At 41.6% G+C, this 15728-nt stretch overlaps 1 protein-coding gene across 3 annotated transcripts in view; it reads left to right on the top strand.

Annotated features, from left to right (window-relative positions):
• LOC133663883 (sphingosine-1-phosphate phosphatase 2-like) overlaps positions 1-11941 on the top strand; it is a 56028-nt gene extending 44087 nt beyond the window's left edge. For 2 of the 3 annotated variants that reach the window (XM_062068606.1, XM_062068604.1), the window contains exons 4-5: positions 7642-7731; positions 11285-11941. In XM_062068606.1, coding sequence (XP_061924590.1) covers positions 7642-7731; positions 11285-11833 — 639 coding nt within the window. In that variant the 3' untranslated portion in view covers positions 11834-11941. The remainder of the gene's footprint in view (positions 1-7641; positions 7732-11284) is intronic. The other variant, XM_062068605.1, reaches the window with a different exon arrangement.
• The last annotated feature ends 3787 nt before the right edge of the window (positions 11942-15728 follow it).

Below are 15728 nucleotides of genomic sequence, written 5' to 3'. Positions count from 1 at the left end.
ATTACACCACGTACCAAAAAAAATTGCTTCGAGGACGGTAAGCAAAACCAGAATTATTCCGTACATTAGGCGCACCGGTCTAGTTTTGAGGGAAAAAAAGGATTTTAAGTGCGCCTTATAGTCCGGAAAATACGGTACATGTATTTTTAAACTGACTTTGAACCAAAGTTGCAAAATAGTTGTATTTGTAAATTGAGACAACATTGATGTCTAACATTGGATCAACGTTGGTTGGGATATCACCAAATGTCAATGGTCAAATCAACATATGCAGCTGAAATAGGCTCCAGCACCCCCCGCGACCTTAACAGGGACAAGCGGTAGAAAATGGATGGATGGAACTCAACGTCACAACCTGACATTGAATAAATATTATTAAAAAATATGTTGTTTCAACGTATTTGTGCTGTACAATATTGGTTGGAAAATGACCAAAATTCAATGGTCAAATCAACGTCAGTACCCAACATTGAATGAACGTCGTCAAAAAGCAAAAAGTTAGGTTTGAGTTGCTCAACGTCAGGACCTTTCATCACATTCGGAATGTACGTGCAAACTGGCACAGTTACGCACAAATGGCTGCGACGCGGTCAAAAGAAGGTGATCAGTTGGAGAAAGACAATCTTCCGTGTCAGTGTCAGCTCTCACCAAATGAAAATATTAGACGTATCATCTGCCAAGCAATTCAATCTTTGAGTTAATGAATAATTTAGGGCTGATTTGGAGACAAAATACATAGTTTTGGTATTGACTGGCATTTTATGGCATTATTTTTGTCATATAGGAGATGTTTTACTAACAACTTTTTGCGACATGCATTTTCTTCTGTTTGCATCATTCCAACGCGCTATTGCAGTCATTGCCAGTGTTGTGGCAAAAACATCGGTCGTTTTGTTGTCTAGATCAGTGTTTTCCAACCTTTTTTGAGCCAAGGCACATTTTTTGCGTTGAAAAAATTCAGAGGCACACCACCAGCAGAAATCATTAAAAAACGAAACTCAGTTGACAGTAAAAAGTCGTTGTCGCAATTGTTGGATATGAATTTAAACCATAACCAACCATGCATCACTATAGCTCTTGTCTCAAAGTAGGTGTACTGTCACGACCTGTCACATCACGCCATGACTTATTTTGAGTTTTTTGCTGTTTTCCTGTGTGTAGTGTTTTAGTTCTTGTCTTGCGCTCCTATCTTTTTTTGGTATTTTCCTGTAGCAGTTTCATGTCTTCCTTTGAGCGATATTTCCCGTATCTACTTTGTTTTAGCAATCAAGAATATTTCAGTTGTTTTTATCCTTCTTTGTGGGGGCATTGTTGATTGTCATGTCATGTTCGGATGTACATTGTGGACACAGTAAGTCTTTGCTGTCGTCCAGCATTCTGTTTTTGTTTACTTTGTAGCCAGTTCAGTTTTACTTTCGTTCTGCATAGCCATCCCTAAGCTTCAATGCCCTTTCTTAGGGGCACTTACCTTTTGTTTATTTTTGGTTAAAGCAATAGACACCTTTTTACCTGCACACTGCCTCCCCCTGTTCCCGACATCTACAAAGCAATTAGCTACCGGCTGCCACCTACTGATATGGAAGAGTATTACACGGTTATTCTGCCAAGCTCTAGAGAGCACCGACACTCAACAACAACACATAATTTGCAGACTATAATTACTGGTTTGCAAAAAATATTTTTACCCCAAATAGGTGAAACTAGATAATCTCCCATGGCACACCAGACTGTATCTCACGGCACACTAGTGTGGTTGAAAAACACTGGTCTAGATTGCGTTTCTATATTGCAGAAAAGGATTATAGTTGTGTGCCGCATGTTCAACAACATGGCCGAAAACCACAGGTTAAAGCATGATGCCAGATTCGCATTAAATGTCTTCATGGTGACGGCCGGTAGTACACGCTAAAACCTCATTTAAATAAGGCGGTCTGCACCACTTTTGCACTTGTTATCAATTTTACACGCGATGTTAGTAGATCACACACAACACGTCCATTAGTAGCACATGCAATTTTATAATTTGTACACGCTGTCTAGCACTTGTTATTTGGGAACTTAGTAAATTGTCATGCAATGTTAAAATTGCGTGTGCTATTAGTGGGCGTGTTGCTGGTGATCTACTGAGTGTAAGACAATTCCACAATGTGTTCTTTTATTGTTTTAGGCCATACTGTCCATCAACAGCCCTAACTGAGCTGTTGGACAATGGCCGAGGAGGGGCGGGGCCAGCAATCATCGTCAGTCTCCATCAGCAACACCCGTCGAGCTGCTTTATGGTTCCCCTGACGGACTCGACGGAGTCCATGACTGTCAGTCCCGCCTCTTTCTCTCCCTGTCGCTAAGTCAATAAAACAATCTACGTCACAATTTGAAAGGAGAGCATTTTAAATGATTTGCGGATCACATTCTGGTGTGATGGCTTTTCTCTTCAAAGACTAACATATACTGTAGCACAGGTAACTTTGGCATAGATTCCTGCAGGGCATGCAATGTTGCCAAGGGTTCTGAATGGTTAAAAGGCCTCAGGGCAACCTTCAAGGTTCCCCGAGTTGGTCAGAGGTCACGGCAGTCAATCACAAAGCGACCCCCTCCTGTTCCCGTCATCCTTTGTGGCTATTCAACAAAAAAAAAAAAAGCTACTCTTTATGAACTACCAGTGAATAGACTTCCAGCTGCCAAGAACAGGAAAAGACCCAGGAAAAAACAAGGCAGAGAAGTGAAAGAGGAGTTGAATAAAGCTTCTATTCTGACTGGTATTGTAGTGGACGAGGAACAAAACCATGTAAGGAGGGGGAAAGATCATCTTTCTGCTTAAGACAGGACTCGTACGTCACCTCTTAAAAGGGCAGATGAAGGAAGGCTTTGGAAAAGAAAATAATGGCAGGATGAGACACCTGCCACTAGGGATGAGTACCACATTTGGTACTTTGGTTTGGAACAGACCGTCAGTACTACATATTTCAATACATTTGTTGCGTGTGGCGTCACATCCGTTTGAAGACTCTGCACCGACTCAAGCACTTTGCCGGGAAACAAGCAGTCAGGCCCAACTCGGTCAGCCTGCCTCTTCGAGGTAATGTCACAATTTTCCAATTCTATCAAAGCAAGAAGGTGGCACTCAAAAGTACAGTAAGGCTCCGTTTTTTCTAAATGCGCTCGTTTGATGCTAATTTACACTGGATTTGCCATTGACATGCTAAAGATTACCATTAGCAATTTTACATGCCGATTCCAACACCTCCAGGCTTGGTAATGAAAACTACAAAACGGAAACCCTGATCATTTCTCCCGATATAAAGATCCCCCTGATTAAGAACTCCCTTGGTTCTCTGGGTGCATCTGTTAAAAGCAGCCTCAGAAACCTTGCGGTTGTGTTCGATCAGTCCATGTCTTTGGAGGGTCACTGCCATCAACTGACCAAAAACGGTGTTTATCATCTCAAAAATATTTCTTAATGGCCTACTGAAACCCACTACTACCGACAACACAGTCTGATAGTTTGTATATCAATGATGAAATCTTAACATTGCAACACATGCCAATACGGCCGGGTTAACTTATAAAGTGCAATTTTAAATTTCCCGGGAAATATCCGGCTGAAAACATCTCAAAATGATGACGATTGCGCGTGACGTCACGGATTGAGCGGAAGTATTGGGACACCATTGTGTCCCAATACAAACAGCTCTGTTTTCATCGCAAAATTCCACAGTATTCTGGACATCTGTGTTGGTGAATCTTTTGCAATTTGTTTAATGGACAATGAAGACTGCAAAGAAGAAAGCTGTAGGTGGGATCGGTGTATTGGCGGCTGGCTACAGCAACACAACCAGGAGGACTTTGAGTTGGATAGCAGAAGCGCTACCGTGAGTACGCAGCTTTGGCTTCCAAACATTTGATCGCTTGCCCGTACGTGCGTGCTGCTATGTGCATGTCACGTACGTAACTTTGGGGAAATATATGTGCTGTATGAACTTTGCGGAAGTGAACGGTACTTTGGGCTGTGGGATTGAGTGTGTTGTGCGGGTGTTTGATTTGTATTGGTGGGTTATATGGACGGGAGGGGGGAGGTGTTTGTTATGCACGATTAATTTGTGGCATATTAAATATGAGCCTGGTTGTGTTGTGGCTAATAGAGTATAAATATGTCTTGTGTTTATTTACTGTTTTAGTCATTCCCAGCTGAATATCAGGTCCCACCCGCCTCTCACAGCATCTTCCCTATCTGAATCGCTTCCACTGCCCTCTAATCCTTCACTTTCCCTTTCCTCATCCACAAATCTTTCATTCTCGCTCAAATTAATGGGGTAATCGTCGCTTTCTCAGTCCGAATCGCTCCCGCTGCTGGCGTCCATGATTGAAAACAATGTGCAGATGTGAGGAGATCTTCAACCTGTGACGTCACGCTACTTCCGGTACAGGCAAGGCTTTTTTTATCAGCGACCAAAAGTTGCGAACTTTATCGTCGATGTTCTCTACTAAATCCTTTCAGCAAAAATATGGCAATATCGCAAAATGATCTAATTTCAGTAGGCCTTTAAGTGAGAAATTTTTTGTCAAAATTGGATCTTGAAATGATCATTCACGCGTTTCATCTCGTATTGACTATTGCAATTCTCTTTTCACTCTTTTCAACAAGTCAACGCTAAAGAGACTTCAGACTGTACAAAATGCGGCTGCCAGACTTTTGACCGGTGCACCCAGAACAGCCCATATTACCCCCATATTATCCAATCTTCATTGGCTTATACTTATAGTATAAACACATTGTAGGGCCCAACAAAAAAAAAGATTGGCACATTGAAATCAACCCTTGGATGCACAACCTACCAAGACTTACACTCTTTCAATTACCACCCCGATTAAAATCAATGCGTTTTGCAATAAGCTGGATAGTTATTCTTCAAAATCTTTCAAACAAAGAGTTGTAATATTTTCATATTCCAGGTATTCCTCATAAAACATGTTTGTGACCTGAGGCCATTTGCATACCTGCTGATCTGTATTTGAGATCTGCATAAGTCCTGAAAATTTGCGCGTGTCCGCCTTTGTAGTCCGTGCCGACACCGTAGTCGATAAGCTTCTTCTTTTTCTTTATCTTGTTATGTGACATTCATCCTCCGCTGTTGCCATTCCTGATATAAAGTAGTGTAAAGTTCTTACTTACCGTATTTTTCGGAGTATAAGTCGCTCCGGAGTATAAGTCGTACCGGCCGAAAATGCATAATAAAGAAGGAAAAAAACATATATAAGTAGCACTGGAGTATAAGTCGCATTTTTGGGGGAAATGTATTTGATAAAACCCAACACCAAGAATAGACATTTGAAAGGCAATTTAAAATAAAGAAAGAATAGTGAACAACAGGCTGAATAAGTGTACGTTATATGACGCATAAATAACCAACTGAGAACGTGCCTCGTATGTTAACGTAACACATCATGGCAAGAGTCATTCAAATAACTATAACATATACAACATGCCATACGTTTACCAAACAATCTGTCAATGCTAATCGCTAAATCCGATGAAATCTTATATGTCTAGTCTCTTACGTGAATGAGATAAATAATACTATTTGATATTATACGGTGTTAATTTCACACATAAGTCGCTCCTGAGTATAAGTCGCACCCCCGACCAAACTATGAAAAAAACTGCGACTTATAGTATAGTAAGGAACTTTAGTTATTAGAGAGTTCCAGTCGGACGGTTTTTCACAGGACACATTTCCGGCCTTGTTGTTGTTTCCGGATGAGGAGATGCTGCTCCGTTATTGATTTAAGTAAAGTCTGAATGTTATTAAAACAGTTAGCTCCATCCGTCCTTGCACGCTACACCGCTACAACAAAGATGACGGGGAGAAGACGCTGCCGAAGGTGAGCCACGTAAATAAGACCGCCCACAAAACAGCGCATTCTGAAGCAACTGTCAGAAAGCAGCTTGAAGATGATCTGTAAAACATAATCTATGCAACATTTTGACCAAAGAACCACCATTACATGTTATGTAGACCACAGGAAGTGTTTTCAATTTAGAAAAAAAAAAAATAATATGACTCCTTTAATGCGTCCTATAATCGGTGCGCCTTTGGTATGAAAATAGACCTGACTAGACCCACTCATTGGCAGTGCGCCTTATAATCCGGAAAATACGGTAATTATAGTTGTAAAAACCACGGCAGGTGCATTATACAGGTTGTAGTCAACTGCACCTTCTACCAACATGGCCACCAAACACAACTAGTCATGTGACTCTCCTGTATTCTCAGGATATTCAATCGATCGCAACTGGACTGTTTGGTTTGTCTTAGAAGACTTTTCACCTCTCATCCAAGTAGGCTTTATCAGTTCATGCTCATAGACTTAGATCGGTCAGATCTAGTCTAGCGGTTGGTGCCAAAACCCTAAATATTTATACTCCAACGCCAGGAGAGTGTGCCTCGGCAAGTATGGTTCCTCCTTATCGTAGTGAAAAAAACAACTGAAAACAAGAAATCCTATCGTCAATTCCAAGGACAGTCAACGAAGTGGAAATTCCCCTCGTTTTCATTGAGGTATTGAGTGGCAACGTGGCCAGCAAACACAACTGCTCACGTTTCTCTCCTGCCAGTTGGATGGGCAGTTGCATGAGAGATGACGTCATATGTGTAAGTGTAGACAGTCAGAGTTGCTAAGAATTAAAGGTTTGTACAACATTCCGTAGGAACTGCTTGGAGTCATTTTTGACCCAACTTGTTTGGAAGACAATTTCTTAAAATTAATGAAAAATTGCAAATGGCCTCTTGTCACAACAATGTTTTATGAGGAATGCCTGGAATATGAATATAATATTATATATTTATTTTTAAAGATTTAGAAAAATAACAAAATGACCCCTCATGTGCATCTAAGGAATAATGGCAAAGACTACTTCCTATTTAAGGCAACACACTGTAGTCTATACAGTACTGCCATCTATCCATCCATTTTCTACCGCTTGTCCCTTTCGGGGTCGCGGGGGGTGCTGGAGCCTTTCTCAGCTTCATTCGGACAAGTCGCCACCTCATCACAGGGCCAACACAGATAGACAGACAACATTCACACTCACATTCACACACTAGGGCCAATTTAGGGTTGCCAATCAACCTATCCCCAGGTGCATGTTTTTGAAGGTGGGAGGAAGCCGGAGTACCCGGAGGGAACCCGCGCAGTCGCGGGGAGAACATGCCAACTCCACACAGAAAGACCCCGAGCCCGGGGATCGAACCCTACCGTGCTGCCCTACTTCCTGTTTAAGGCAACATACTGTAGTCTCCACAGTACTGGCATCTATTGTCTTAGAATTGCAACTGCATGCAAAGTCCACTATATAGTACAGTGCTGTACAGTACTTGCAAATGATACACAGAATTGTAAGAAAACAAAATAAAAACTGGGCTGTGCAGCTCAGTGGTAATACATGTTAATTGTTTATAAAATAACATATAACACATAAAAGTACAGAAAATTGGTATTGTTGAGTGCCGATATCAATTCCCAGGTACCGTATCAGTTCAAATGTGAAAGGTACCCATCCCTAGCTGCACCCGAACATTAACTGACAGATTGAATCATTTCATCGTAAATTGATCGCTTTTTTTGTGCATTTTTGTGTGTCAGTTCCAGTTTGAGTTGGGTCTGCTGATGGCGGTGACGCTGTCGACAATGGTGTGTCTGAGCCGTCTCTACACTGGCATGCACTCTGTTTTGGTGAGCTCGTTCAACACGCACGCGCGCACACACACGTTCTTGTATTTGTTACCTTCGTGAGACCTCCGAAAAATGCCTACTTCTTTAGGACCACCCTTTCTAGATATATAAAGATTTGTATTTACAACATTAATAATATATAAATACTATGCAAATATAAAAAAGGTAAGCTTTTAGTTATTTTAATTTTTTTAATTTTTTGTTTGTAATTGTTTTTTAATCTTCATTATTTACTTCAAGTTATTACAGTATGTCTCTCTATAAATATATATATATATTTTCTTTAATGAATTTTGGCCTATGGGGGTGCATTTCAATTTCTTACACACACTTGTTATTACATATGTTGGCCAGAGGGGGAGTACTTCAAATTTGTACACACACTTGTTATTTCATATGTTGACCAGAGGGGGAGCACTTTTAAAACCGACACACAGTCAATTCGAAAAATCCGTCCTTTTTGGGACCACCCTAATTTTGATAGATTTCACCACCAGGGGTGCAAATGATATTCTCTATATTTTTGTTTTTTGTAATGTGCTTCAGGCCGATGACAAACGAGTCACGGACCACAGACGGCCCCTGTGCCACTCTTTGGGCAACACAGCTGTAGAATCTAACCGTTAATGGCCACTATAGTATTAGTTCCGTAGTGTATTTGTTCATCCTATGGTCACATATGGGACGCGGGTTGTCTTACGTAGGGATGATGTTTGATAAGAAATTATCGAGTTCGAGCCTATTATCGAATCCTCTTATCGAACCGATTCCTTATCGATTCTCTTATCGAGTCCAGATAGGTTGTTGTATATGGAAAAAAACACACAATATTTGGTTTAACAAAAGCTCACTTTTACTATGTAAGAAAAAAATAAAATATAATAAATAAATAAATATTGACTGTTACCCCCCTAAAAAAATAAAAAAATAAAAATAAATATTGACTGTTGTTACCCAAAGTATATTAAGTGGGATTTTTCAGAAAAACAAATATACACAGTAACACAAAAACAACCTCTCTCTGTGATCACTATAGGTGTATAAATAATAATATAGTGTTAAATAAAATCAGTCCCTTGGGCACAAAACTTAAAATACAGCTCTCCAAAAAGTGCACTTCTTCTGCTATTTGATATAACTGTTTGTTATGATGCTTTGACATTTTTGCACTTTATTTCTTTATTGAAAGAAAATTCTATGAAGAGAAACGTTGTTTGCAAAGCTGGTTACAATGCTAAAAAATTAAAAGTTAAAGCTAAAAAAGAAATACACTTTATTGAGTTAACATTATTTCTTTATAGGGTAGATAGATAGATAGATGTGATGTTATGTTATGAGCTAGGGAATATAACAACTACACTACCCAGCATGCAACGGGAGTGACGAGCATGCGCGGTAGCCCCGAAAAGTGTTGTTGCATATCGTCACCCGGCAGCTAAGAATGAGGTTATGAGCACGCTGTGAAAGTAAACGTCAAGAACTCAGCCAACACGCCTCGTCTGCATTATTTATAATTAGACAGACAACACATATACAGTGTGATTTTGTTTTGTTTACAAGGAAAGAAAAACAAAAGTTAAAAAAGGGAGATGTCATATATGTATGTGCTGCGGTTGCTTTAAGAACGTTGCGACAGCTGCCGTAAAGGAGGTGCGTTGCTAGCCTGGTTGCTATGTTTCCGGTTGGTCGTAAAAGTGTTCTTCATGTGTTTGTACCCTGCTCAAATCTCTCAGTAAAGTTATTCATTGGATTATACCTTTTGTTTTGAACTTTATTACACCTTGGAGCGCTTTCTGCTTTCCCTATCTGCGCCTAATGACTGAGCTACGTGACGTAATTTCTTGTGATGTCTCAAGGGGCATTTTTGGTTGGGACGGGATTCGTTCCCAGCGATTCGAATAAAGAACCAACTCTTTTTCTTTACTATAGTGGTCTCGATAACGGGTACCGGTTCTCAAACAGGGATTCGAGTCCGAGGACTCGGTTCTTTTCTTATCGAACAACCGGGAAAACCGGTTTCGAGTATCATCCCTAACGATAAGAATATTTAATAACAATACGAGGATTTTGTTCCAAAAGGAAGTAGTAAAGTTGGAAAGTCAGCTGGTGTCATCGCTCTGACGTCACTGGCAGCACTTTTTGCTCAAATGAAAACAATGTTTATTTTTGCTTTAATAAATGAGGTCAGTGTCCCACAAACTACCAGGAAGGATTTCTCTTTTGTATCAAGTGTGCCACTTTAGTTTTGAACTGCCTTTGCTTTCACTTTCGGCTCCTTTTGCCCCTGCATGGACGCTCGTCTTTGTTTCATCATTGTTTTGTTGCAAAACCACTAAAAACTGGGACTTCATTGGCTGTCAACATGTAACATGCGGCGTTTTCATAGGAACTTCCCCAATCTGCTTTCACTTTCTGTTTGAAATCCTTGCAACTAGAGATGTCAGATAATATCGGACTGCTGATATTATCGTCTGATAAATGCTTTATCGGAAATTATCGGTATCTGTTTCAAAACTTAAAATGTATGACTTTTTAAAACGCCGCTGTACGGAGTAGTACACGGACGTAGGGAGAAGTACAGAGCGCCAATAAACCTTAAAGGCACTGCCTTTGCGTGCCGGCCCAATCACATAATGTCTACGGCTTTTCACACACAAGTGAATGCAAGGCATACTTGGTCAACAGCCATACAGGTCACACTGAGGGTAGCCGTATAAACAACTTTAACACTGTTACAAATATGCGCCACACTGTGAACCCACACCAAACAAGAATGACAAACACATTTCGGGAAAACATCCGCACCGTAACACAACATCAACCTCCTCATGCTCTCTCAGGGAGAGCATGTCCCAAATTCCAAGCTGCTGTTTTGAGGCATGTTAAAAAAAAATAATGCACTTTGTGACTTCAATAATAAATATGGCAGTGCCATGTTGGCATTTATTTTCCATAACTTGAGTTGATTTATTTTGGAAAACCTTGTTACATTGTTTAATGCATCCAGCGGGGCATCACAACAAAATTAGGCATAATAATGTGTTAATTTCATGACTGTATATATCGGTATCGGTTGGTATCGGAATCGGTAATTAAGAGTTGGACAATATTGTTCACAATTTATTCACAATAAACTCCATAAGTAATCACAATAAAAAATAAATAATAGTAATAATTTAATAATAATAATTGTGCGTTAACACACAGGGACGGCGTGGCGAAGTTGGTAGAGTGGCCGTGCCAGCAATCGGAGGGTTGCTGGTTACTGAGGTTCAATCCCCACCTTCTACCATCCTAGTCATGTCCGTTGTGTCCTTGGGCAAGACACTTCACCCTTGCTCCTGATGGCTGCTGGTAGCGCCTTGCATGGCAGCTCCCGTCATCAGTGTGTGAATGTGTGTGTGAATGGGTGAATGTGGAAATACTGTCAAAGAGCTTTGAATACCTTGAAGGTAGAAAAGCGCTATACAAGTATAACCCATTTATCATTATTTATCATTTATCATTTGATTAAAATAGCATAATTACAATGAATATTTGACTTCCTTTCCAGGATGTTATCTGTGGTGTTTTGATCTCAGCACTCGTGATGGTTCTGACTTACCCGTACTGGGAATCATTCGACCAGTTCCAGCTCACCAGCAGCGTCTCTCCCATGGCGGCGTTGGCGTTACCCTTCTTCCTCTGCTACACGTACCCAGAACTGGAACACTACAGCACCACGCGGGGGGACACCACCACCATCCTTGGAGCCGGGGCCGGATGCTCTGTTGGGTATTGGCTCAACGAGCAGTTAGGGGAGACTTTTGAGCCCAGGGGGGTGCTGCCTGTACCCTTACCCGCACTGACCGCACACACACTGGCGCTGGGCATTGCCCGCTTCCTTGTTGGAGTGGTGGCGGTGGTCGGAACCCGGCAGGTGATGAAAGCGGTCAGCTTACGTTTGCTGTATTGGTGGTACGACATTCCAAAAGACGACCAGAGTGCCAGGACCAGGAAAGAGATCGAAGTACCGAGCAAGTTTGCCACGTACACGAGTGTTGGACTTGTTCATTCTTTGCTGGTCAGTAGAGTCTTTCTTTTACTGGGACTACTATGTTGAATAAACGTGTGTGTAATCTGCATTTGCAATGACAAATGTGATTAAATGTAATAAATATGTACTTTATATAATAAAGAGAAGACTGTTGGTGAGATTCTCATAAGTAATGCAGCAACGGCAGCTTTTGGGTCAACTGCCATTAAACTTCTTACACACTCCCGTCATAAAAGAGCCCCTCTTAAAGGCCTACTGAAAGCCACTACTACCGACCACGCAGTCTGATAGTTTATATATCAATGATGAAATCTTAACATTGCAACACATGCCAATACGGCCGGGTTAACGTATAAAGTGCAATTTTAAATTTCCCGGGAAATATCCGGCTGAAAACGTCTCGGTATGATGACGTTTGCGCGGGACGTCACGGGTTGAACGGAAGTATTAGGACACCATTGCAGTATTCTGGACATCCGTGTTGGTGAATCCTTTGCAATTTGTTTAATGAACAATGAAGACAGCAAAGAAGAAAGCTGTAGGTGGGATCGGTGTATTAGCGGCTGGCTACAGCAACACAACCAGGAGGACTTTGAGTTGGATAGCAGACGCGCTATCCGACGTTAGCCGCCGACCGCACCGATGATCGGGTGAAGTCCTTCGTCGCGCCGTCGATCGCTGGAACGCAGGTGAGCACGGGTCGTGATGAGCAGATGAGGGCTGGCGTAGGTGGAGAGCTAATGTTTTTAGCATAACTCTGTAGAGGTCCCGTAGCTAAGTTAGCTTCAATGGCGTCGTTAGCAACAGCATTGCTAGGATTCGCCAGGCTGGACAGCATTAACCGTGTGGTTACAGGTCCATGGTTTGGTTCGGTGTCTCCTGATAGTAGAAGTAATAGTAGTATTGTTTATCTTCTGTCTATCCTTCCAGTCAGGGGTTTATTTCTTTTGTTTCTATCCGCAGTTAAGCACGATGCTATCACGTTAGCTCCGAAGCTAAAGTGCTTCACCAATGTATTGTCGTGGAGATAAAAGTCACTGTGAATGTCCATTTCACGTGCTCGACTCTCATTTTCTTTCTTTTCTTTCTTTCTTTTAGTTTATTTCGAACATGAACACATTTACATCATAATACATCACACAATTTCATATCATTTCATTTACATCATGCCCGAAAAGGAGTAGGAAGAAGCAAAGCTTATTTAATCCTACCCCTTTCCCACTTCAAAGCATTTACAATTATATAAAATCATTTACTGACCTTTTTATATAATAAAATAACATCTATGAATTAGTATATACAACAGTTTGTAATATGTAATTGTTAAGCGCATTTAATAATATAAATAGCAAAGCCATGTTGAATATCTTACGCAGTGACGTCATGTGCCTGCGTGCACTGAAATGGTATGTTGTGAGCATGCGCAGAATAAAACGGCTCAGTGAGTTCCTGGACCAAAAGAAGTAATGGTGGTTTGTTTATTTCCTCCCGTGAATATAAAGTGCTAGGTAACCACATTGGTGACTGTTATAACGATAGACTGCTGCAGAAATGAGTAATGCTACAGGTTATGGGCCCAGTCATTCAGGCCAAAGATGGTTTAGACTTTTATTCGACGGTGACGAGAAAAATTATGAACTCTGGGAAACGAGGTTCCTCGCACACATGGAGTTACGTGGTCTCGGAGGAGTTATCCTGGAATACCCACACATAGATGAGGAAGACGAAGAAGCTCTCGCGGAAGATGAGGCAAAGAACGGTGAGGCATATGCAGAGCTAGTGCAGTGTCTAGACAATAAGAGTTTGTCGTTGATAATGAGGGACGCGAAACGTGATGGAAGAGCAGCACTGGAGATTCTTCGCGAGTATTACGCGGGAAAAGACAAACCTCGTGTTGTGAGTTTGTATTGTGAACTTTCCTCGCTCCATAAGGCTAGTAATGAAACTGTCACGGACTATATTATTAGAGCAGAGACTATTTTCACGTCATTAAGAAGAGCAGACGAACAGATAAGTGATGGGCTTCAGATAGCCATGGTAGTAAAGGGGCTACCTGACTCATATAAGCCATTCGTCGTGCACATTACCCAAACAAATGACACTGTAACGTTTGGCGAGTTTAAAACGAAACTGCGAAGTTATGAGAGTACAGAAAAATATGGGAAGAACGACGTGAATGCAGAAGAAGACAATGTGATGAAGGCTAGCGGGGCAGCAAGATTACATGGAAGAGGAAGAGGAAAGAAAATGGATCTAGCTGATGTCGAGTGTTACACATGTGGGAAAAAGGGACACATGGCCAGGACATGCCCTGACGAATCCCAGACGAGAAGAGAGTATCGAAAATGGGATACACCACATCGGGGAAGGGGACGCGGTCGAGGACGAGGCCGTGACCATATAAAGAAAGCTGATGGGGAGGCAGAACCTACATCTTTCTGTTTCTTCAAATTGAGTGACTGTCCTCCACAAATAAGAAGCAAGAAGGGTCTCATGGTCGACTGTGGCGCCACGACCCACCTGATCAACGACGCCAGAAAGTTCAAGACAGTCGACAAGAGCTTCAGGCCTGAGGACCACATGATTGAGCTTGCCGATGGAACCAAGGTGAGCGGGATGGCGAAGATGAGGGGAGACGCCGAAGTCTACTTGCTGGACAGCGAGGGACGACGAGTCAAAACAAGGCTCAAACAAGCACTTTACATCCCATCATTTCCACAAAATATTTTTTCAGTGAAATCAGCGACAGCCAACGGAGCGGAGCTACGCTTCAAGGACGGTGATAACTGGCTGGTCCACAAGGATGGTACCAAGTTCAAAATGGATGTGTATGGTAGGCTGTATTACCTTATCACAGTAGAAGATCATGTTGATGAAGTGTACGGGTGTCATGACATTCAAACATGGCATAAGATACTTGGTCATTGTAATTTTGATGATATTGCAAGATTAGAAAAGGTAGTTGAAGGGATGTCGATTAAAGGGAAACATGACAAGTCCAATCAAAACTGTGAAATATGTACACAGGGAAAGTTTACCCAAAGTAGAAACAGACAGGCAGATGCTAAAGCTACAGCTGTACTAGAACTAGTACACACAGACTTATGCGGTCCCATAGAGCCAACAGATAAAGATGGATACAGATATGCAATAGCATTTACTGATGATTACAGCGGGATGATTTTTCCATACTTTATCAAAGCGAAGAGTGACACATCAAAAGCTACAGAGAAATTCATAGCAGATGTAGCTCCATATGGAAAGATAAAGTGCATAAGGTCTGATAACGGTACAGAGTTTACCGGGCAGGAGTTCCAGTCTTTACTGAGGAGTAACGGGGTAAGGCACGAGACGAGTGCACCCTACTCACCTCATCAGAATGGAACCGCCGAAAGAGGTTGGAGAACCTTATTTGAAATGGCACGATGCATGCTATTGGAGAGTAACCTCCCAAAGCAATTATGGACATATGCTGTACAGACAGCAGCTCAAATCCGCAACAGGTGTTACAGTAAGCGTCTAGAGCAGACACCTTATTGTGTTTTCACAGGAAAAACACCTAACTTATCTAACATGGAGATATTTGGTTCCGAATGCTACGTGTATAAGCAGGATAAAAAGAAGCTGGATTCTAGATGCGAAAAAGGAGTATTTGTAGGCTATGACAAGTATAGCCCAGCATATAATGTGTATTATCCTGACACTGGAAAAGTCCTAAAACATAGGCTGGTAAAATTCATCACCAAAGGTAGTGCAGATAGCCAGACTCAGACATATTGTGATATGGGGAGTGAGATTGAGAATTATGAAGATGCACGGCCAAAGGTAGTCAAGCAGGGTCAGGGACAGCCTAATGAGAGTAAAGAGTCTAGTGTTGAGGAGACTGCTGAGGCAAAGCTACCCCAGACAGGTAGTACTCAGAGAGAACAGGGAGAAAGGAGGTATCCTATAAGAGAGAAAA

Source organism: Entelurus aequoreus, linkage group LG13 (assembly GCF_033978785.1).
Source record: "Entelurus aequoreus isolate RoL-2023_Sb linkage group LG13, RoL_Eaeq_v1.1, whole genome shotgun sequence".
NCBI lineage: Eukaryota > Metazoa > Chordata > Actinopteri > Syngnathiformes > Syngnathidae > Entelurus > Entelurus aequoreus.
Note: the sequence above shows the minus strand (reverse complement) of the source record. Positions and strands in the feature narration are given on the sequence as shown.